The sequence below is a fragment of the Barbatula barbatula genome, assembly GCF_947034865.1.
Source record: "Barbatula barbatula genome assembly, chromosome: 8".
In the NCBI taxonomy this organism is placed as follows: Eukaryota; Metazoa; Chordata; class Actinopteri; order Cypriniformes; family Nemacheilidae; genus Barbatula; species Barbatula barbatula.
The window spans coordinates 20850839-20874465 of NC_136771.1; the positions used below are offsets into that span (position 1 = coordinate 20850839).

The 23627-nt window shown below is 35.6% G+C and overlaps 5 protein-coding genes across 8 annotated transcripts; all 5 read right to left on the reverse strand.

Annotated features, from left to right (window-relative positions):
* Positions 1–273: 273 nt before the first annotated feature.
* On the reverse strand, positions 274–2436 carry LOC306897152 (uncharacterized protein). Its single transcript, XM_079461657.1, has 5 exons — positions 2312–2436; positions 1796–2173; positions 1398–1556; positions 647–690; positions 274–558 (listed from the first exon to the last, which is right to left on the reverse strand). Exons 1-5 carry the CDS (start codon positions 2346–2348, stop codon positions 472–474), a joined length of 705 nt encoding a protein of 234 aa, XP_079317783.1. The 5' UTR covers positions 2349–2436; the 3' UTR covers positions 274–471.
* Positions 2437–5647: 3211 nt separating this feature from the next.
* Positions 5648–7400, reverse strand: LOC306898118 (uncharacterized protein). Of its 2 annotated transcripts, XM_079463374.1 has the most exons (6): positions 7112–7400; positions 6629–7006; positions 6317–6460; positions 6120–6169; positions 5968–6009; positions 5648–5922 (listed from the first exon to the last, which is right to left on the reverse strand). In XM_079463374.1, exons 1-6 carry the CDS (start codon positions 7146–7148, stop codon positions 5857–5859), a joined length of 717 nt encoding a protein of 238 aa, XP_079319500.1. In that variant the 5' UTR covers positions 7149–7400; the 3' UTR covers positions 5648–5856. The 2 variants fall into 2 exon arrangements, with proteins under 2 accessions (XP_079319500.1, XP_079319499.1); XM_079463373.1 differs by having other exon boundaries at positions 5648–6009.
* Positions 7401–12433: 5033 nt separating this feature from the next.
* On the reverse strand, positions 12434–14111 carry LOC306898172 (uncharacterized protein; the record flags this gene model as incomplete). Its single annotated transcript, XM_079463450.1, has 5 exons — positions 12434–13014; positions 13127–13176; positions 13294–13443; positions 13537–13923; positions 14021–14111. The coding sequence occupies 5 exons, from the start codon at positions 14109–14111 to the stop codon at positions 12877–12879; spliced, it is 816 nt and encodes a 271-aa protein (XP_079319576.1). The 3' UTR covers positions 12434–12876.
* A 2734-nt stretch (positions 14112–16845) lies between these two features.
* On the reverse strand, positions 16846–18419 carry LOC306897358 (uncharacterized protein). Of its 3 annotated transcripts, none has more exons than XM_079462005.1 (5): positions 18352–18419; positions 17847–18227; positions 17603–17755; positions 17304–17347; positions 16846–17213 (listed from the first exon to the last, which is right to left on the reverse strand). In XM_079462005.1, the coding sequence occupies exons 1-5, from the start codon at positions 18386–18388 to the stop codon at positions 17100–17102; spliced, it is 729 nt and encodes a 242-aa protein (XP_079318131.1). In that variant the 5' UTR covers positions 18389–18419; the 3' UTR covers positions 16846–17099. The 3 variants fall into 3 exon arrangements, with proteins under 3 accessions (XP_079318131.1, XP_079318132.1, XP_079318133.1); XM_079462006.1 differs by having other exon boundaries at positions 17293–17347; positions 18352–18398; XM_079462007.1 differs by lacking the exon at positions 17304–17347 and having other exon boundaries at positions 16857–17213; positions 18352–18392.
* Positions 18420–19363: 944 nt separating this feature from the next.
* On the reverse strand, positions 19364–23331 carry LOC306897005 (uncharacterized protein). Its single transcript, XM_079461442.1, has 5 exons — positions 23201–23331; positions 22667–23053; positions 22172–22336; positions 20973–21013; positions 19364–20890 (listed from the first exon to the last, which is right to left on the reverse strand). Exons 1-5 carry the CDS (start codon positions 23289–23291, stop codon positions 20771–20773), a joined length of 804 nt encoding a protein of 267 aa, XP_079317568.1. The 5' UTR covers positions 23292–23331; the 3' UTR covers positions 19364–20770.
* Positions 23332–23627: the final 296 nt, after the last annotated feature.

Below are 23627 nucleotides of genomic sequence, written 5' to 3' on the forward strand. Positions count from 1 at the left end.
AGAGCTTGCTCAGAGTGGTTCATACTCTACTACAGTTTATTGCAATTTACTGATTTTGTTTGATGTTACAACAAGTTAAATAAAAAGTTAAGTTGCTGAAACACTCCAAAAAGAGTAAACACGAACCGCCCATTGTGCACTTCATAGTGTTTACCCAATCAGCTTTGCTGCATCACATCAAGTATTAGACTAACTCTAATTTAAATAAAACGTTTTGAACCCTGAAAATAGAATTTGAAAAAAAGGACTCAAAAGTTTCGTTTTGTTCATTTTACATAACATTTTATGACATTGGTGCAAATATTACACTTTTCTCTAACCCTAAGCTTTAATTCATCATTTGAAATATTATGGTATTCTTTGATTTACAAAATATGGAAAATAAGTTGTAATGCAAGTTGTAAGTTCATAACTAAGAAAAGTACCAATAAGTTGTGCAAGAAATTAGTTGTGGCAACAGCTTTAAAATGCCTATATCTTGTCATAGGAATGAGCAGATGTTAGTCTGTAAGTGACTTCAGAGTGGATGCAGAACTTTCCAGTCTCTGTAGGATCCAACTTAAATGAAAAGCAGAGACATTAATATAACCCAAACTATTATTTTTGACACTGAATATATTTAATCTAATGACAACAATATCAATACCTTACAAACATTTGTTTTGAGTATTTCTGCATTTAGCTCAGAACCTGAAAGAAAAAACGAAAAAGTATGAGAAAGAAAATATGTATGCCAGTTTAATGTCATCTTACACAGAATTAGCCCAAACGTTTTATTCTTCTCAACATGCAGATTGCAGCACTTTAAACTTCTTAACACATAAATGCCTGAATATCATGTTGCTGAGTGTATATTAAAATAGCTACATATTTTGCTTAATTCTAACATTATTTATTAAAGCAAATCCCTTGTTTTACGTGGAACCTCATGTTTTATGTGGAAAGAGGCAATTATGGCCTGTTGGCCTTACATACACTCTCTCTGATCTCATCTCGTCTCCTCGTTATTGCTTGTTATTGATTTCATGCCCTACATCTGTTCCCTCTTGATTTGATCCCTTACTTAATGCCCCTGTGTTCTCTCTCTTGTGCTGGTTGATTTTGTTTCATGTGGTGAGGTCCTGTTTGAGGTCAGTGTAGTTTAGAGCAGTTCTTTTTACCTAATGTCAATGTTTATCTTTAGTCTTGTCCAGTGTAGTTTAGTCAGCGTTCCTATCACTCTGCCATGTTTTACCTTGTCTTTTGTATTATACGCCTTTTGGTTGTTTTGTTTTGTCTTTTTTTATAAATGTCTTGTTAACCTCTTACCCGCTGTCCATGTCTAATCAACAACAGACTAAAATGGAAGATCATGAAATGCAATGTTATTGTCAAGGGAATAAACAGTGAATGAGTACCTGTAGTTTGAGCTCGACAGAGGCAGTAAGCACAAGCAGCTGAGAGGAGTGAAGAGATGAGAACACACACTGAACAGACACTCAACAACAGAGTCCAGCAATTACTGTTTAATTCAGACTGTTTAACTTCAGGAAGAGTGGACACAGAAGGCACTGGCTCTAAATAAAATAATGGAAATTAATACATTCACACGCATATTATTATCAGATCATTTCTAACTCTACTGGCAAATATCTTGTAACTAAAATGAAGTATATATATGCTAGTTTAGAAAATAAGATGTATTTTCCTAAAAAGAGAGCAATTATTTCTTTTTTCATATTATTACTTCAACCTCAAAGTGTATCATGCCATTTAAATCTTATCAATATGAATAAAAGTATGATTGGTTTCTTACCCAACTCTAGATAAGTTTTTCTGTTTCCATACTGGTACTCCAACCTGGACTGTAACATGCCGTTCACTTCTGTGAGTTGTTTGTCTACTTTTGCACAATAATAGATTCCCTCATCATATATACTGACATTCACAATATGTAGACCATAGGAATTACTGGAGCTGTTTTGCACAAAACTATAACTTGGAAATTTGTATAGGAACAAGTCTTCAGCAGTTATAAATAGAGCTGATTGATTTCTATTTGATTCGTTTTTAATCCAAACTATCTGGGAAGCTAAAATGGCAAGATCACAGAAGATCGTAACATTGTCTCCTGGTTTAACTCTGACATTCACATCTGTCCCAATGACTCTCTGGTTTTCACCAAACATAACACCTGCAAATATACACAAATTTAAACATTAAAAAATGAATTATGTCAGTTATTTAGTGGAAATGCACCTTCTTTCACTTACAGTAACTCATAATTAAGTGCATACAGCAAACTAGTAAAACAATGCACACACAGACTTACACATAAGTGTGATGAGGATTCCTCTTATTTGCTTCATCTCAGAGTCCACTTGTTAGTGACTGTTAAGGGTGAAGGTCCGTGATTAGATGTCAGCTGTTACCTGACTGGTTCACTGTTGTGGGAGGGTTTTCTTCTAAAGGCATCTCATACACTCATGTGTTGGAATTGATTATTTTTGTTTAGATTCATATATAATAATAATTGAATTAATGCATGTATTGATCTGAATTATTTACCTGAACTGTCTGTCAGTATATTTTAATATTTTTGAAGAAGCTTTGAAGAAGACTGTTGCAGTACTGTTGAGTAAGAGAATTACTTTATATATGTCTGCAGACCCCAAATGAGTAACCCAAAAGTGTATAGTAGCGTAACAAAAAATAATAGTAATACAAAATATAGCATAATGGAGAAATGCTGAGTATTTGCCTCTATAAACAGCTGAATTATGTTCAGGTGCGTGTGTGTGCATACAGTAAGAAATGTGTTGCATGGGGTCTGCAGAAAATGGTTGCAAACGGCTGACCACAAATTGTTCCATTTCATTTGTGCATTCTCCCAGCCACTATAGCTAACACTTAGATATACCCTCATCACAATTGCGAAATACTGGCTCTTCGGAGAAAACTAATAGTGTTTCTGTAGCTCAACTTATAGAAATTGTGCTTACAACAGCAAGGATGTGAGTTCCATTACGAAAACACATGCATGATGCTGTACAGAAAAATGTCTAACAACTGCGTACCTTTACATTACAGAATCCAAAGCTATTGCTCATAAGGTAAAAACAATTGTATATAGAACCATACAGATGAGGACAGTCACAGAAACCACTGGAAACATATGTGGTTTAGAGAAATGCTTAAAACCACTAACATCCTGTGACACCAAAAACACAACTTGTGTATTATATCATATTTACACAAGTTCTTTACATAATAATAACGATATCATTAGTATAGACATTTGATCCTACCCAAGTCAAGTACTATTACTAAAGAAAGAACACAGACCAACAATTTATTTCTGATTTATTGCACAGGATTCTGTCACAAACAGGGGAGATAAGATGGCCAATGGAATCAAAACAGAAATGTAATGAGGAACTTCACTCGGACTAACACAATGCAAAACAAAGGTACAGGTGGGGCCAGAAAAAAAGTAAATAATATTTTTTGGAAAGTACAATTTTTCATGTGTTTTATACCCAACTTGTCAAATTCAAGTTTATTAAATGGTTGTTTGAGGAACAAAATGGCTCTCTAATGAGAAATATTAAAAACTTCTAGGAATGTTTGCTTAAGTGTAGGTTTGTGCAGATATAAGTTGCACGACTAGGAAATGTCCCTCTTTGTTTGTGTGTCGTCTTTCCTGGTATAAATGCATGCAATTGACAAAAATGTTATAATACACATGTTAGAAGGTAAAAGTAGGCTAATAATAAATACCTATAGTTTTCTTCTGACAGAGGCAGTACACACAGATGGAGGAGAATAACTTCGGAGTTAACGACGGAGACGGCGATAACTTCGGGATGACGGCGACGGCGATAACTTCGGGGCGACGGCGATAACTTCGGGATGTAGGTAGCTCGTACGAGATAGTTCCTTAAGGCTTGTGCAATACAAACGAGACCGGACAGTGACTAGGAGTTAGCGTGGGGTTTAAATGCTGATGTTGATGAGGTGATGATGATTTGCAGGTGTGGGTGATTAGTACTCAGGTGACGTTGCGCGTGGTGCTTGTGGATGGAGTCTGGCATGCTTGTGACAGTTTCATTCTGTTTTGGCTGATGTGCTTTTGTTTTTTAAAGAATTGCTCTGTACATTTTGACCAGCAAATGTTTGAAATGGTCCATTATATCCAAATTATGTCAAGGACTGTTTTTATGAGCTTTTTTGTTTTACTAGTGGTTCAAAACTGCAAACCTGCAAGGCAACACGTGAAAACAGGAAACCCACAAGTATTTCATTCAGACCACTTTGAGTGCACCTTGTGAACATTACATCTACTGCGACAGAATATTTGGTTGGAACTCACTCTTCATTTCCTCAGTTTTATCTCTCCGTTTATCAGACACATATGTCAGGGATTGAGCACACAGATTCAATGGGGTTTCAGTCTTGAGATCACACACAGCAGGGTAATGTTAGGAAGAGTGCAAAAGGTAGTCCGTGGGGGCAGCAAGCTTGGCGAACTCGCGCAAAGGGGAGACTTGAAGCTGGGGGCGTAATCGCCGAGTGAGAGAGACATACACAGGAGAGGGACCAATGCTTGTGACGGCAGCTGTAACACCCGGAGAGTGAACTCGGGGGAAACAGTACAGTACGGGCGCTCGTGCCCGAGGGCAGGGTGAAGTTCCAGCTGTTGTAGGACCGAGGGGTTAGTGTCAGCTGGTGGCTGGAAGCTTGGGTGGGTCAATAGGAATTCGGGGTAAAAACTGAAGGAAAAACAAGGGGGGCCAAAACAACAAAAAAGCCAGAACCTGGGCAGACACAACGAGACAGAGTTATACATCCAAGAGCGGGGAATGATTTGTGTCGATTAAAGTTGACTTTTGTGTGAAATCTTTCCTGGTATTTGCAAAAAAAATTCGAATGAAAATACAAAAGGAATCTCAAACAATAAAGCTCAAACTGCCCCCAAGTGGCCGATTCTGAAACAACTGTCGAGTTCCTTCCTGCGCATCTATGATCATGAGTGTGCTATTAATTACATTAATATAATCCTAAACCTACACCTCAATATATAGTCTCACTGAAACTAAAGAAACCTTCTTTAGACTGACCACAGGAAAAAATAAACATTTAAGACTTCATCTGTTTGGAAAGTCAGCGCGGGAGCTGTCCAGCGTGCTGAATGTGCACTGATTCCCTACACAAGCGTTTCTCAACAGGGGTCGCCAAAACTCTCCCTAAAGAAAATATTCAGTTTAACTAAAAGCAACTGTCGAGAGGAACCTTGGTTATGATTAATGATCCATCTGTGTCAGTACAAAAGGCACTACTTTACGATGGTTTCTACATTCTCTCTACGGTGACTGCTTTGACTAAGACTGATGTCTCTATCAGTCATGAATAAGAAAATCTGTTTTATTTACTATGATATTATATGTAAAAAACAAATAACTTTCAAGTCAGGAAAGTAATAAAAAATATGCAACAGGTGCTGCAGACACAGCATGCATTCAACTCCGCCACAAACTGACCACATGTGCATTCACACCCTCACACACTTGTTCGGTCTGTCTTTGTCTGTTATGCATTGAGCTTAAGTGGAAACATTTGTGGTTAAGATCATCTTAATGTCTGAGAATAAAAGACAAAAGTAACCTGTCAAGAAGACATATGAAGTTTTATTGAAAAATCTTTGACCTGTACCAAAAGAAAATACACTTCTGTTAACTGTGATTTAAAATGGCTGATCTAACATTCGCCACTCGAAAAATTTATTTTTGTTCGATGACAAACTAATTTAGCCACAATAGCTGCTGCTTTAACAAGGACCATAGCATACATCTATGAACTTTAGAAAATTTTAAATGCTTATTGTAAAAATGTGTTATTTACTGTGTCTGTTCTGACCGCAGCATATGTACTAAAGTCAGAACTCTGAAGTTGCTTTTTCATAATTATTTTCTGTCTTCTGGTTCTCACATCCAAGGAAGCATAACACACATCAGCATCCTCATCACCAGCCTAAAATACAAATTATAGTTATTCAGAATTAATTACATAAAGTAAATAAGTGTATGTATGTGTATGTTTATGTTTAAATATGAATGTATGTCTGTTGGTGTTGTTTGTACCTCAAAAGTATTTCTACTTTTTGTCTTTCCTTTGTGCTCTGTTCCTTGATCTGAAATGGGTTGTCAAAATGAAAACACCACTTCTTTAAATGCATTTTAAATTATCTATGCGGATATATGTTGCTTAACTAGTAAATGTTTTGTGTTGATCAAAATTCTCATTGACAAAGGTATTTAGAATCAATATAAATAGATACCTGTTTTATGACAGAGGCAGTACACACAGATGGAGGAGAGGAGAACACACACAGGACAAACACTGAAGAGCAGCGTCCAGCAGAGAAAACAGTCTGATACAGGAGGTGGGAAGGCGGTGGTGAAGGGTGCAGAACACGAAGTTACTTGAGCAAAAACATTTAAATAAGAGAGATGAATGTTTAAAAAAATCTTCCTTTTTTATGTTCCTCTTTTCTCACCGAGAAAAGCAGTTTATAATAATTGCATGTGTAAAGATCAAAGAAAAAATTACAAATAATATTACAATAACACCCGTTGAAAGAATTTCTTACCAGGAAGAGAAAGAAGTGTTGTTTGATTTCCATAATAGTACACATCTCTTGTGTATACAAAACCATTTTCATCTTCTACTTTTCTCTCCAATTCAGCACAGTAGTAGAGTCCCAGATCAGAGAGTGTGATGTTAGTAATATGTAGATCAAAAGAATTCACAGTGGAGTTTCTAGGAAAACTGAAACGTCTGAATGTTTCTTGAAACATTGTTTTATAATCCAATATGAGAGAGGGTTGATGTTCGTGAGAGCAGTTTCTTATCCATACAATGGACCCACAAGTTATAGGACGGTCACAGTAGAGAGTGATGTTGTCTCCTGGATTGACCTTCAGCTCGATTTCTGCTGCATAGATTTTCTGACTGAACAGTAAAACATCTGCAGTATCAAATATAATAATCATAATCATTACCTTTAAAACTAATTACAATAACATATAAATAATCTACATAACAACAGTAGAAGAATTTGAATTTGTCTCACATATAAGCGCTTTAAGAGTTACTCCTGATCTCTCCATCTCAGCGAGTAAATGTGAATAGCTGACTCTGACTGATTCAGAGCACTGGAAAATTGAGCTGGACAGAGAGGTGATTCAACCAATCACAAATGTCCTTATGAACAGTTTAGCGCTAATTTAGCTAGCAAATTTGTATAAAATGCTGATAAAAAGTCCTGTCATGAGTGTCTTAAAATGAAAATTAATATTAAATCGAAGCTCATCTCTAGGACCATAATTTATGAGCTATTTTGTTATAGTGGGTCAAACTGCAAAGCTGCATGGCAACAGAATCTAAACACATGAAAACAGGAAACCACAAGCCTTTCTTTTGGACCACCTACTCTTCACGTTTATTGTTGAACATCATGGAATCCTCAAATCACATCTCTAGATTTTTATTGGTAAGGGGAAAAAAAGGTTTTGTTTTACATCAACACTACAGCTTCAATCTGGATAAAATGTAACATAAAATTTCTAATTCTAATACAGAGATTAACAAACTTTTCTTCTTCGGGAATGGCTATTAATAGCCTTTAGACAACTGATTTATATTCTCAGTTGCATGCATGTTTTGTGCAAGAATGTGAGATGTCTATCGTTCTCGGTCATGAACAAGTGGTTGCAAACCTACTGCTGCCAACCACAATTTTAAATTCCATTTGTATGTAGCCCTAGCTAACATTTATAAGGGCACTGACATTAACACAAGTTTGTGGTTTCCTGGTTGAAAACGTGACAACATCTTTGTACCGTGAGAGCTGCCGTAGTGCATCGAAAGGGAGGGGTAGTGAGCCAATCTCCACATTGCTCCTTTAAGGCCTGAAATGTTCAATTTTAGTAAAGAAATAGTTATTTAATTTGATTATATTGTGTGTAAAAGTATCTTACCTTTTAGTGTCTTGCATTATTAAAGATCATCTCTTAAACAAAAGAAACATAATACAGTTCAAGGCCTCAAGAACACATAAGCTACTAAAATTCGAAGGTAATTTGATCTATAGGTGAGGCTATAATAAATAAAAATTATAATCTTTTATTATGAAAATTATAAATTATAAAAATAACAGCTCTTTCAGACAGACCACCTTGAATGAACATGATCTAATCTTAACTTGTATTTCATCTCTTTTTTTTCATCACTGGTCATCATGCACATTAGTTTGTGGTTTTGTGTTGGTTAGAATGCACATAGAGCAGCTTGCTCAAAGTGGTTTATTTTACTTTACTTTGGTTTATACTGATTTTGTGTGATGTGGTATAAATATACAAAAAAGTTATACAACTATGTTTAACAGGTCAAAAGCCCTTATCCTATAACATCTTAAGAGTGTATAGTAAACAAACACCGTTGTGCTCTTTAATGTGTTTACCCACATCACATCAAATATTTAAGTAATTATTATTCTAAAATAGCATTTGAACCCTGAAAATTTAATTTAAGGACTCGATGTACTGATTTTATGGTACTCCATACTGGACTGTAACATGCATCCCTTCTGTACGTTTTTTTTCAGCTTTTGCACAGTAATATATTCCCTTATCATATGTACTGACTTTCTTAATATGTAGATCATGGAGATGGAGCTGTACATGGAAATATGTATAGAAAAAAGTCTTCAGCCGTTATAAATAGAGTTGATAGATTTCCATGTGATTCGTTCTTCATTCGAATCTTCTGGAAAGCTGATATGAAACAATCACAGTGAACATTGTCTCCTGGATTAACTCTTATCTTCATTTCTGCCACAATTTCACCAAACATAACACCTGCAAACATACACAAATTTAAACATTACAAAAATAAATGATGTCATTTATTCAGTGGAGATGCACCTTTCACGTTCTCCCAATAAAGTGCATACAGCAAACTAGTAAAAAATAATGCACACAGATTTAATAAGTGTGATGAGGACTCTTATTTGCTTCATCTCAGAGTTCAGACCCAATTAGAGTAACCCAAAGGTGTATAGTAACAGTGACAAGATGATAATAATAGTAGATTAATAAAAAATATGGATTTTTGGGGGAAAATTCAGAAAAGAAACAAGACATTACAGGTAAGGTAAACCTTACAATAGGTATATAGATCAGCGCAAAAAGTTTCAAATGCAGTTCGTGACATTGAATTTCAATTGGCTGTTGACAATAGAGAATTTCTAATCAAGATCTGAGTATTTGCCTCTATAAACAGCTGAATTATGTTCAGGTGCATGTGTGTGCATACAGTAAGAAGTGTGTCGCATGGGGTCTGCAGCAAATGGTTGCAAACGGCTGACCACAAATTGTTCCATTTCATTTGAGCGTTCTCCTAGCCACTATAGCTAACACTTAGATATACCCTCATCACAATTGCGAAATACTGGCTGTTCGGAGAAAACTAATAGTGTTTCTGTAGCTCAACTGGTAGTAATGGTGCTTACAACAGCAAGGATGTGAGTTCCATTACGAAGTGTCTAACAGCTGCGTACCTTTACATTACAGAATCCAAAGCTATTGCTCATAAAGTAAAAACATAATTGTATATAGAACCATACAGATAAGGACAGTCACAGAAACCAATGGAAACATATGTGGTTTAAAGAAATGCTTAAGAAAAACAATGTGAAGGTGAGAGTCCCTTTAGCAGCAAACAAATCCACACATATAAAAACCACTAACATCCTGTGACACCAAAACACCACTTGTGTAGTTTATCATAGTTTTTACACAATAATAACAATATCATTAGTATAGACGTATGATCATACCCAAGTCAAGTACTATTACTAAAGACAGAGCATATTGACCAACATAGTTTTTATTTTTATTGCACAGGATCAATAAACAGGGGACAATAGATGCCCAATGGGATCAAAACAAAACTTTAATGAGGAACACCACTCAGACAAACACAGAAATGTAAAGCAAATCCACAATGCAAAAACATACTAAAAGGGTTATAAAGCTGGGGCTCCAGAAAAAAACTTAAAAAACAAGTTGTACATTTTTCATGTTATTTTCCATACAATTAATTCCATGTTTTGAAGTTTATCAAGATTATTTGAAAATTGTGTAAAACAAAACAGTAAAATTACAGTTTTAACACATGTAATTTAAAGTTTCAGTTCTCTTGTCTTCCTGGTGTAAGTCTATGGCTCCGTGGCTTATTTCTGCAAGTGGTGCTCACTACAGGTTAACCCCATTCAGTTTGGTTATCAACGTGTGCGCCCCCGGTGGGTCACAAGTGTAATGCATGTGCCCATCAACTAACACATTTTTAATCAGAAGAGAGAAGAATTTTAAAAGTATTTACAAACTTGTTTAGGTCTGTTATTCTTGAATATTTACTTGCATTGATCATTGTGCCAAGTTGCAGTTAAATTAAATAAATTGCAATTTATGCCCAATGTGACCGTCTTTTTTTCCAATTTACTAAATCAGTTTGAGGCAAGATATTTTGTTATTTTAATCAGCTTTTGATGATAGTGGAGCAATTTATGGGTGAGTAGATGATGATAGAATTAACATTTTAGGCTGAACTATTACTCTAATTTCTACGCCTTTTTTATATCCATAATGTAGCACATAGTGTATTTTGTAGAAGTTATATATAGAATACAAATATCTGTGTGTTAAGTCATTTTGCAGAAAGTTTTTATCCAAAGCGACTTACAAATGAGGCATAACAATTGAAGCAATCAGTGCAACAAAAGGCAAGCAATGCATAAGTAGGCCTACTATAAAAACTGGTCTCAACCTAACACAGTACACAACTCCATAAAAAACATACATACAGACAATTAGTTATCTTATTTGTATAGAAAATGTGGGAAAGAGATATAAATGGGTGTCTGTATTATTGGGCCATGTGTTTAGAAAAGAGATTCTTAACGATGGCTAAAGATCCCGCTGACATTATTTCAGTGTCGTCAGAACATGGGAACTGTCCAACTTCCTGAATGTCTGATCCACTCTACACAAGCGTTTCTCAATAGGGGTCGCCAAAACACCTCACAAATGTTCAAATATTCAATTCAACTTGAAGAACTGTGGCATGCAAACAATAACATACTTTTAGGTGTTAGTTGATAACTTCGCACTATAGTACACATTAAACATGTCAATGCTATAGTATCCGTTATTTAATTGGTAGGATTTAATCATATAATGAATTCAACATTGCATATAAGGTTATAGCAATAGCGAATGTGATTTTGTCCATTTTATTTTGAACTGTTAAATGTCATCAAATTAAATTCCCAATTGACCTGCAGTTCACTTTAAAGACCTAAAATTGGCCCACAATGTGAGTGTTGCTAGAGAACTTTTCTAAATGAATTACAGTTAAATATAGGCTATCTATAGGTATGTAGGTACAGTTAGTAAATTACAGAAAATAACCTACGCATTAGTGTGTGCGTGTGTGTGTGTGTGCGAGCGTGCGTGTGTCTGTGTGTTCAAGTGAAAGTTTTACGTACCATGACGAGTTGACGACAGATGGAGTTTTAATATACTATGAAGAGCGAAGACTATATTCTCATCTTCTAATGTTAGAAACCCTAGCTTTCTATTCAATTTTACTGTCACCGTGAAGAGATAAGTAAGAGGTGCAGGCATAAAAGTTGATAAAACAACAACACATATGACTTGCTACCTTGTGTTTAAATATCTATAGCTTTATAATGTTACATTAAGTATATAACCCCCACATAGCCCCTGATGTTTTTATATCGTCAAAACGCACCCTGAATGATTCATCTGGCTCTCTGTGCAAAAGGGTTAACTGGTTCCTCTTTGACACTGTATTGTAGAGTTTGTTTCACTGGTCATGGGGGGATGAAATTAACTGCTAAATGCACAAAAACTAATAAGTGAAAAAGTCAATATTAAATGTAAAGTGGTGATAATAATCAAAAACACTTTTAAGTGGGTTTCTTTGCGAATACATTTAAATTATTTAGTAATCTGGAGTTCTCACCTTAAGTGGAATAAACCTGTTGGGGTGGTTTCTCATACAGGGCTTACGAGTAGTCCTAGACTGTTCCCTGCGCAGGAAGCCACCGGTTGTGTTTGACTTTAAACTGGGATTAAACCTGCAATATCTCTACAAGTATACACATGTTCTGTCCAACAAACATTATGTCTCATTGTAATAATTTTAGTAATGAACTTGTGTTTTTTCAACCATCAGAGAATGAAAGCTAAAGACGAAGCATGTATTTAAAACAATTTCACCACAAACTGACCCCATAAGCGAGAATGTACACCCACACACACAACATCCTGCCCTTTTCTGTCTGTGTTGATCTTAAGTGGAAACATTTGTGGTTTAAAGTTTATTGCTGAAAATGAAAGACCCTTTTCCCCCTAAAAAAACACTTTTGAAAGGGAAATTTTAATTAAAAAGTCTAACATTGACCAATCTGGGAAACTACATTTTACATTTATTCATTTAGCACACTCTTTTTTCCAAAGCGACTTACAAAGAGTTCAGGGAGCAATAAGCGATATATCATAAAAGAGCAATAGTACTATAGGTGCTAATACAAAGTTACTAGTTTCAACAAAAGCTAGACCACTACTGTTGAGAGAAGAGAGAACTCCCCTTACATGTCTAGTAGAGAAACTTTAAGTTGTTTTTGAGTTGTACATCCTTTCGATTGCGAAATCACTGCAGGTAAATTGTTGTCGTGACCTTCATTGTCCGGTCACAAGATAAACAAATGACATCTTCATCGTTTCCAAATGTCAGGTTATACAATCCTCATCAGAGGTTTTGTACAGTGTCTGTTCTGACCGGAGCATAAGTACTATAGTCAGAATTCAGTGGTTGCTTCTTCTTGAGTCGCTCGGGTCTTCTGGTTGTTACATCTATGGATGCATAACACACCTCATCATCATCATCCTAAAATGAAAATTGTTGTAATTCTGAATTAAGTATTTTGGTTATGCAATAAGGCAGAAAAACAAGTATTCTTTGTAGTAACTAAACATGAGCATGTTTGTGTTGTTCATACCTCAGGAGTATCTCTACTTCTTAACTTGTCTTTGTGATCGGTTCCACGATCTGTTTTAAAAAAGGTAAAGGAAAAGGAACAAAATATGTTTTAAATGGTTAATGCAGATCTAAGAATAAAAAAATATGGTGAGAAAAGAAAGAAACAGTATGGATAGCATGAAGTACCTGTAGTTTTCTTCTGACAGAGGCAGTACACACAAATGAGGCAAAAGAGAACACACAAAGGACCAACACAGAAGAGCAGCGTCCAACAGAGAAAACAGTCTGATAGAGAAGGGGGTGAGAATGTGCTGGAGGGTTCTGAACTTGCAGTTCCTGGCTCCAAAAAAGATATGTTTTGTTTTGAATTTTTTTTGTATTATTGTACATTATGGTTATTAAAAACAACTGTCAAAAGTATTTTCTTACCAGCGAAGGAGAGTCGTGTTGTTCGATTTCCATAATAGTAAATGGCCGATATGTACATAGGGCTATTTTTATCATCATTTACCTTTCTTATGATCTCAGCACAGTAGTACAGTCCCAGATCAGAAGCTGAAATGTTATTAATGTACAGATCTAAAGAATCAAGGTTGGGGTTTTGACGAAAGCTGAAATGTGGGGAGTATTCTTCATACATTATCTTATGATCGATTATGAGAGGGGGTTGATGTTCATGAGAGCAGTTTCTTATCCATACAATGTTGGAACCACGAGTTATAGGACGGTCACAGCTAAGAGTGATGTTGTCTCCTGGACTGACCTTCATCTCTATTTCTGCTCCGTAGATTTTTGTCTGACTGAGCAGCAAAACATCTGCAAGACGTTTTAATCAATAAATTTAAATTATTGTTAAAATGACTCAAATGATAAATAATGAATAGATGTAAATAATATAGATGTATTTTCTTACGTAAAAGTGCCACGACAGTAAATGTTGATCTCTCCATCTCAGCGAGTAAGTCTGAATAACTAACTCTGATGATGCAGACATCAGCTTTCATCTGATTGGTTCACACCAGCTGGACATTTGAAGAGTAAGAGGTGTATCAACCAATCACTAGATTTCTTATAACCTTTTGTACTTTGACTGATATGTTTACCATCACTTTGTGTTTTCAACATGCACAGAACCTTGTTTAAAGGAAACCCACAGGTCTTTCATCTAGACCACTTACAAAGCTCTTCACATTTACAACTTTTGTTCATGTCATCAAATTCTCACATCACATATCGTAGTTGATCATAATTCAAGGTTTCCATTAGCCTTTGAGCCTGTATGTGTTTGCGGTCACTTAAAAAACACAACATATTGCGTAATATATATTGTTTATACAGTAAATAAAAGCTTTATAGTAATAGAATTAGTTTTAAGCAGGCCTTTTAAAAGAAAATGCTTGGAATATTTCATTGATAATTATATGGGAAATTGTATAATTATATAAATACTAGTAAAATTAGTAGATGTAGTAGTACCCAAGATACACAGTCTTCACTGAGACTGATGTTAGGGTAAACTATGATGAACTATGAAGATATCTGTCATGAACGATAGCGGACTCAGCTGTTGGGGGGTGAGATCAAAAACACTTTATTTAAAAGCAAGCCAGTCAATGATAGACAGTTCTAGAGTCCATGAACCGGGCAGATTCGTGGTAGAGACTCCCATGGTTGCGGTGGGACAGAGGCACAGCGGATGGAGAAGGCAGGTGAGGCCCACTTGAGTCGGTGCGGCACTACTGGCGAGATGAAGAGGGTCTGGGTTGGCTGGGGGAGCCCACTAGTGGAGAGCGACGGGCGGAGAGCTAGGTGGCCGGTCTAGTAGAGATGAGCAGCTGGAAGCCGGTAGAGTCTTCTATGGGAGGCAGGGAACAGAGACAGATAGAAGGTAGAGCGATATCTGGCACTGGAGTCTGGAACGGGACACAAGACAAGGTAAGAACTTGGTAAATAACAATAATAATTTTCGCCAAGATTCACAAATTGTACAGAACAATATTTTTTGAAAATCTAAAAATGCAAAAAGCTTTCTATGATCTTTAGATTTTGGTTTAGGGGGATCAAATATACAGTTTTTACTGTACGCCTATGGACTGTCCCCATGGAGATATAACCAGATATGTGTGCGTGCGTGTGTGCAGACTGATCTCACAAACTAACTTCAGTCTCCTAAAATCATCATTTCGTTTTAAAAGGTTTTAAGCTGCCCCCCAGAGGTCGAAACTTCAAGCGCAAAATTGTCATGATTCTGCCACATCATGTCATGTTTCTCTTGGTCTAGTGGCAGGATCATGACAGAACCTCATGTTTAATGTGGAGAGAGGCAATTATTGTTAATTTAGTTTGCCATACACACTCTCCTGTCATGGTTCTCGAGTGGTGAGACACGGAGAGAGGACCCAGGTGCAGACAGTGGGTAAGGGGTTTTAACATACATTTAATAAATAACAAAACATAGACCCACGTGGGGGTAACATAACAAAACATGGATACAACTAGTACTAACTACACTGTAACAAAACTTAAATTAACTCTTTGACATAAACTACACATGACTAAACTAACACAACACAGGAACACACCACACAAACCACAATGAACCAGCACAAGACAGACGACACAAGGGCATTAAATAAGGGAGCAAATCAAGAGGGAAACAGGTGTAGGGCATTAATCTATAACGAGAGGATGGGAACAGAGACGAGACCCGGAGAGAGCGTATGGAAGGCAATAACAACAATAATGGCCTCTCTCCACATTAAACATGAGGTTTTGTCATGATCCTGCCACTATACCTATATTATGACACTCTCCGGTCTCTGTTCCCGTCCTCTTGTTTCCTCGTTATTGATTCATGCCCTACACCTTTTCCCCTCTTGATTTGGTCCCTTACTAAATGCCCTTGTGTCTTCTGTCTTGTGCTGGTACATTGTGGTTGTTGGGTGAGTTCCTGTGTGGTGTTAGTCTAGTCTAGTCTAGTCTAGTCTAGTCTTGTCTAGTCTATAGTTTTACTCTTTTTTTTAAGTATAGTGAGTCTTAGTCCTGTCTTGTCATGTTGTATCCATCCCCGTTTTGTTACGTTACCCCCTCGTGGGTTTATGTGAAAAACCCTTTATAGCACCTTTAGTTGTAAGAGTGTAGTGCTAAATTTCCATTACATATTTCTCTAATGGTCAAAGTTGATAGGAAATTATTTAAGTGCTTGCCTGGCCTGAAATTTGACCTTTGTTTGTCTGTTTGCATTTGGAGCTGTCCAATGTGCTGAATTTCTACTGATCTTCTACACCAGTGTGTCTCACCAGTGGTCTGTAAAACTTGCTAAATTTCACCAAACCTAATTGATTTCAGTTGGTAACTGTTTGTGACTTAGCTCTTCAACATCTTTTCTTGGCAAATTAAAATATACTAAAAAGACAAGAACAAGAAAACCGACTGCACCGCATTCCGTTGATCCTTTCATGTGTACACAGTCACCAACCAAACTTACTTTTAAGATGTGTATACATCCTTAAATAAATCCATAAATAAATAATAAAGATTAAATTCTAACTAAACTTACTATGAATTTTCACTTATATTACTTCTCACATTATAACTGTATCTAAAGAAATGCAGGCATCATTTCGAGTAAAGATGAAATACAATAAGTTTTCTTAATAATAAATAATACTTAATATTGTTTTTTGTATTTAAATTCTTCAAATAAAAATGTACACAGACAAAAAAATGCCTTTTTTTAACTCTGACGTCCATTTCCATCACAAAGTTTATTTGTTTTTTTTCAGCACAAAAAAACAAAACCTCAACAACAACTGTAAATTGAAATGAAAACTGTTCTGTGAAACTTGAAGAAATGTGTGTACACATAAAATGTGTTAAAAGAGACAGTCTTGTTAGCTGTTAGCTGACGTTTGGGTTTTGTTCTTGGTGATACATACAGTATGTACTGTATATAGTTGACCACTTAATTTGGATGAGCTAAGCGGGGAGAGTCACATCGTCTGATAGAAATGTGCAGATGGTAATAGTCTATATGTGACTTCAGAATGGAGGCAGAACTTTCCCATTTTTCTCATTTCACACTGATGTCTCTCTGTCGGATCCACCTAAAATAAAAACAGAGATATTTAATGCAACCTAGACTATCATCTTAGACATATTACAGGTATACTAACAAAATATTACCATAATGTTACCTTTAATATATTTGCTCTGTGTATCTCTGCAAATAACTCTAAACCTGAAAAACAGTTTTGTCAAATTTCTTTGGTCAAAAATGTTTTGCTTTGTACGTTTACGCTTTACTTTAATTAACAGCTGTTTTGGGATGTCTTAAAACACAAGTACTTTATTGTTACGTCTTGGAATACATTACTACCTTACTTGCTCATTCATCATTATTTTATCCTTTTATTTAGAATTATATTTTCATCCACAATAAAATGCTTGTAACGTTGTTATCAAGGAAAGCGAATAACGTGCAGTGAATGAGTACCTGTAGTTTGAGTTCGACAGAGGTAGTATACACAAGCAGCGGAGAGGAGTGAAGAGATGAGAACGCAGACTGAACACACACTCAACAACAACGTCCAACAATTGCAGCGTAATTCAGAAACTTCAGGAAGGGTGGACACAGAAGGCACTGGATCTAAATAAAAGAAAAACATAGATTATATTATTTGTTAAGTTGTTTTCTACATTAATTAACTTAATTGTTTGTTAGATGACTACTTTCTCACCCAAGAGAGACAGATGGGTTCTCCTGTTTCCATACTGGTACTCCAGCTCGATGTTAACCTTGTCATGTACATCTTTAATTTTTCTATCCACTTTTGCACAGTAATAGACTCCTGCATCATAAACGCTAGCATTCTTAATATGTAGATCAAATGAGTTACTGGAGTTGTTTGCTACAAAGTGAAAACGTGGAAATGTTCCCTGAAACAAATCTTCGGCAAACAATGAAATAGATTGATTCCCATATGAGTTGTTTCTAATCCAAAAGATGTGTGAACCCACTGGAACGACACAATCACCGAAGAGAGTGACATTGTCTCCTGGTTTGACTTTGATCTTCACTTCTGTCCCAAATGTTTTCTGATGACCACATAACAAAACACCTGCATACAAGTGTTTTAACAGTTAATGGATCATTTTATTTAGATATTCAGAAATGCATATTGTTTATGTAACCCAACTCCCATAGCACTGTACACAAAATAATGGTAATTCAAAAGGACTTACACACGAGTGTGATGAGGGTTCGTCTTGCTCGCTCCATTTCTATAACTGATTGTAAGTATAGCCGATAAGTCTGCGCAGCAACATTGAGGACATCAACTGTTATCTGATTGGGTTACTATGTTGGGAGGTCTTTCTGTTCAAATCTGATACACTTCAGAGTTGGGATTTGTTTTTATTTGGTCACTGTTTTTATATTATATTATACAGTATTATATGTATTTCTCTTATATGTTCAGACAGCCTTTACAAGATACAGGATTCGTTCCTTGTAAGCCTGCACCAGGCCCTGAACCTCCAGAGCTTGCCCAGGTATACCTGAGTATTTCATTTGTCGGTTATTGTTCATATATATATATATATATATATATATATATGCTGTTTTCTTCAACCATTCATGCCACACCATGACATTTGAAAGGATACCAAAATATTTCTTATATAGGTCTACTATGAAATTTTGGATAGACCGTCTACAACACTGAATCATATTAAACTGTAAAATTAGATGTTTAGTGCATAGTATCAATTGTTTGTTGTGGTGCAGTACATACAAAGATAAAAGATATAGTATTTTTTATCAGTTTAAATAGTTCCAATTTGTGAAATGGAGATGAGGATCAAAAGTTCTGTGATAATGGAGAAGACCTGACTGTATCGCTATTGTTAAATTAGCATCTATAACTGCTAAATTATAGAGATGTGTGCTTGTTTGTCGAAGGAAGTATATGAGAACTGTATTGTTCTGGGTCAAAACAAAGGGGTTGCAAACCTACTTCATCTCACCACAAACTGTTCCATTCTATTTGTGCACGCTATAGCAAGCACTGGCACAAACACTTACTAGTGCAAAAACATCATCATCAAGGTTGTGGTTTCCTGTTTCAACATGTCTAATTCGTTTCTCAGACCCATTATATAAACTTGACCTATTATCCAAACTAGAATCCTTGTTTACTGTTGTTTTATATTCAGTTCTATTTATTTAGCAAGTAGTCTTGACACACCAGTTTATAAGCAAGAGTGGCAAACAAAGATGAGTTTAATGATGAAACCTTGAGACAAACCACAACATTTCACATTGATCACCGGAAAGAGCTGCAGAAGTAAAGCACTCTTAGAGATGAATCAACTCGCATGTCAAATATAATTGTACAGTATGTACAACCATACACAAGGACAGTAAAAAACCATGAAATCATTTGTGGTTTGGAGAAAAACAAAGAGAAGGCCAGAGGCTCGTAAGTAGAATGAGACTTTACACATAAAAACCACTAACATCCTGTGGCACTGCAAAGTGACACTGCTGTATTTTATAACACTTACACAAATCCATTACATAATTTTCCCCGCATTTTCATACAGCCACATAAATATGATAACATTCAATCTACTCCTCCTTTTATTGTAAATCAAAGATTTTATTTTGCTCATAGCACTGACAAGATTCACCCAACACTCATGGCCCTCTTGACTTTCAAGTGTACTTCTACCGCTGTATGGTTTAATTCTGCAAGTGGTGCTCACAGCAGAGCAATAGGTGGAGATTTGTTCCCAGTTACACATGTTAAATTGCACATGAATACACCAAAGACACAGCCTCAAATTTAATTAGTATCTTCGTATTAATATGATGTTTAAAACACATCTCAAAATAAAGGCAAATTCAAACTCAATGCTGTTCAATGTCCATGGTTCTAAATTATTTCTTGTTATGAATTTGTCTCATTGTGTACAAAGGCTAATGTACAGACTGTCTTAACATGTTGACTATTTCCAACCCTGACAGGTCTATACGCTCCACACTTTTCTGTAAAAATTGCCGTCTGGGGACGAGCAAATGATACAAGCATGCCCGCATGCCCACACAGACACACATGCATTGCCTTTCAAAAGTCCAGTGAAAATGTTTGTGGTTGGTACTGACTACTGACCCCAAAAACAAAAAGACTGAGAGAGTCAAAGTGAAAGAAAACATACAGGAAACCTAAATGAGCATCCTGTTGCCCTGATTTAAACATAACTTATTCAATGATATCCTTTTTCGTTTGCAGATTAAATATGTGCAGTGCCTACATATTTTACTTTGGATAAAACTTAAAGTAAAAGTGAAAGGCATCCAGTAATTATTTATCCACATGGTCTCAGATTTGAGAAATCTTTTAACATTTGTTTTACAAAAAAAACGTTGTTTTTATTTAATAATACAGAAACGTACTAATACACGTATTCATATGTACTATTTCCAATTAACATTTCATAGCAATCCTGTCAACACTGAGGCTTTTTTAATTTTCTTTTACATGTACGTGTTGTTTAGCAATAATTTAACAATTTTGTTGATAATTTTTGGCTAAGAAAGTTTCAAACTAATATAATAACAAAATAAAGTTGTAAGCAACTTCTACTGGAAAAGCTGTGTTTACAAATAATGATAGTCACACGGACTTGCAGATGGTAGGAGTCTATAAGTGACTTCAGAGTGGAGGCAGAGCTTTCCACTTTTACTCATCTCACACTGATGTGTCTCTGTCTGATCCACCTGAAATGAATGATACTTTATCAAAGATGTCAGTTTAGTATTACCTTAGTGTAAATATTTACGGTTGATGTTAATGAGTTACCTTCAAAATGTTTACTGTGAGCATCTCTTCACTCTTAGAACCTAAAACCACAAAGTATGAAAACAGATTATAGAGAAACTTTGAGCCAAAGAAACAAATGTAAACATAAATACTAAAACAGTATGCAATCAACTTCTTGTCTGCAATAAGTTCAGAACAAAATTCATGTCTACATTAAGAAAATGAATGTCTTTCATTTTTATACAGATACTGTACATTATTCAAGATGAAAACATTTGTATTCATGTTGAAAATTTGTGTTTTTGCGGTGTAAACTAAAGAGCAGCTATGGAACGGGTGTAAGCAGGCTTGAAAACAACACGTTCAATGCTTATTAAGTCAAGGCCCAGGAAAATGACTACAAAATATTACTACAAAAAAGGGTCAGTAAATAGTATCAACAGATAAAATGTTTAACAAGTCCTCAATGCATGCATGGGACAGCATCCTTTAAAAACCTCCTAATATGTAGGCTACCATTTAATCACAGACACGCGTGTCTTTGAGGTCCTACACCCTTAAAAATAAAAGTGCTTAGAAGGTTCTTCACAGCGATGCCATAGATGAACCATTTTGGCTCCACAAATAACTTTTCAGTCAAAAGTTCTTTAAAGAACCATCTGTTTCTGACCTTCTTATCATCTGAAGAACCCTTTTTCTCCACCAAGAACCTTTTGTGAAACCATTTAAACGAAGAAAATGTTCTTCTATGGCATCGTGAAGCAGCTCTATTTTTAAAAGAGTAATATGCATTTGGGTGCAAAGGTGTACTTTTTGTGACCATATTTACTGAAAGTGAACCTTAAAAGCTTAGTGTTTTGTCCATTATGGTCACAATTGAATAGGGTTAAATGCAAATATTTACATATTTACAAAATGTTATTTGATGCCATAGAAGAACCTTTTGGTTCCATTAAGACGCTTTAACATCTGAAGAACCTTTCTGGCTCTTTGTGGCGGATAAATATTTTCTTCAGATATTAAAAAGTAAGAAAGAGATGGTTCTTTAAAGAACCTTTGACTGAATGGTTCTTTGTGAAACCAAAAATGGTTCTTCTATGGCATCGCTGTGAAGAACCCTTTTAGCATAAAACTGTATATACGATTTTTTCCATATTTTACAGCAATATTCAATTTCATAAAAACACTTGATATCAAATTTACATTAAATACACTTGGTTTCACTGATATAGGCCTACCTGCTGTCCGAGCATGACAGGGTAGATACAAGCAAACAACAGTGAGGAGTGAGAAGATGATAACACACACTGAACACACAACGAACAACTGCATGTTGCAAGTCTCACAGATTGATGCAGGAGGTGGCGAGGTGCTTGTGTGCTCAGAACAATGGCACACTTGCTCTAAACAAACACACAACATATCAATAAATGCTTTTAAAAGGCTTAAATTATATTAGTGCTGTTCCTATTGCTTCATTACACTTAAAAATAAGAATCAGATTGCATGTATAAATCTTATTTACGTAAGATTAAATCATATAATCTAATATGTTCATTTGAATATTTACTATTACTTTTTTTAAATCAAACATATAACATTATATGTCGTTAAACATAATATAACATTGTTAAAGCACAATGAAGTAACATGGCTAAACAGTGAACGCTTGTATTTGTATTGAAAAAGTCAATTTGCATGGAATAATTGAACAATTTGGTGTTTGTTCTTACCAGCGAAAGAGATACGTGTTGTTAGGTTTCCATAATAGTACACATCAGATGGATATATGAAGCCATTTTCATCTTTTTGTAACTTTCTCTCATATTCAGCACAGTAGTATAGACCCAGATCATAGATTGTTATGTTAGTTATAAGTAGATCAACAGAATTATTGTTGGGATTATCAATGAATCTTAAACGATTAAAGCTTTCTTGGTCCACTATCCAGTAATCTATTATGAGAGGAGGTTCATGCTCGTGACAGCTTTTTCTTATCCATACGTTGTTGAAACCACGACTTAATGGACGGTCACAGTAGAGAGTGATGTTGTCTCCTGGTCTGATCTTCAGCTCGATTTCAGATCCATTGATTATTTTCTGACTGAACAGAAAAACATCTAAACAAACAACAACAAAAAACTTGAAACATTAATTTTAATATATTTTAGAAAAAATAGTAATGGAAGAAATAGGAAAAGTCCAATAACTTGTTTAAAATACATCAAAGGAAGGCAATTATTATTAATAATAATATTTTTCCTTACAGACAATAATGGTCAATCTCAATTGTTCCATCCTGGCATGTGATGAAGATTCGACACTGCTGAGAGTTTTAATGCCGATGTTCTCTCTCATCTGATTGGTTTACGTCAGTGGACAGTATTAATATAAGTGGCTGGGGTATATGGTTTGGTTGTGAGAGGTCTTCATGATATTACGCAGCTGGTTACTGCTGCCATTTAATTTTATTCGAAAATGCCACATGACACAAATGTGGTCTTGAGACCCAACCTTAGACTATTGGAAACCAGTGCAATACCAGAATGGTTTGTGCATACTAAGGTAAACTAAAATGATGAATTATGAAGTCAGAGAAGCAACAAAGTTCAAAAGCATGCTTCAAACTTTACTAGGTCTTTAAAGTTTATTTCCGTCGTCCTTCTGAAACCTTGTTTGTCCAAATGAGCTGTT

Coding starts and splice junctions, on each gene's coding strand:
- LOC306897152 (XM_079461657.1), bottom strand. CDS start 2,348: ATGAAGCAAATAAGAGGAATCCTCATCACACTTATGT. Junction 2,174..2,311: donor AATCCTCATCACACTTATGT/GTAAGTCTGTGT, acceptor GTATATTTGCAG/GTGTTATGTTTGGTGAAAAC. Junction 559..646: donor TCAAAACAAATGTTTGTAAG/GTATTGATATTG, acceptor TTTTCATTTAAG/TTGGATCCTACAGAGACTGG.
- LOC306897358 (XM_079462005.1), bottom strand. CDS start 18,388: ATGGAGCGAGCAAGACGAACCCTCATCACACTCGTGT. Junction 18,228..18,351: donor AACCCTCATCACACTCGTGT/GTAAGTCCTTTT, acceptor ACTTGTATGCAG/GTGTTTTGTTATGTGGTCAT. Junction 17,348..17,602: donor CTGTCGAACTCAAACTACAG/GTACTCATTCAC, acceptor ACTGTTTTTCAG/GTTTAGAGTTATTTGCAGAG.
- LOC306898118 (XM_079463373.1), bottom strand. CDS start 7,148: ATGGAGAGATCAGGAGTAACTCTTAAAGCGCTTATAT. Junction 7,007..7,111: donor AACTCTTAAAGCGCTTATAT/GTGAGACAAATT, acceptor TTGATACTGCAG/ATGTTTTACTGTTCAGTCAG. Junction 6,170..6,316: donor CTGCCTCTGTCATAAAACAG/GTATCTATTTAT, acceptor AACCCATTTCAG/ATCAAGGAACAGAGCACAAA.
- LOC306897005 (XM_079461442.1), bottom strand. CDS start 23,291: ATGAGAGAGAACATCGGCATTAAAACTCTCAGCAGTGTCGAATCTTCA. Junction 21,014..22,171: donor CTGTCATGCTCGGACAGCAG/GTAGGCCTATAT, acceptor TTGTGGTTTTAG/GTTCTAAGAGTGAAGAGATG. Junction 20,891..20,972: donor TCACAGTAAACATTTTGAAG/GTAACTCATTAA, acceptor CATTCATTTCAG/GTGGATCAGACAGAGACACA.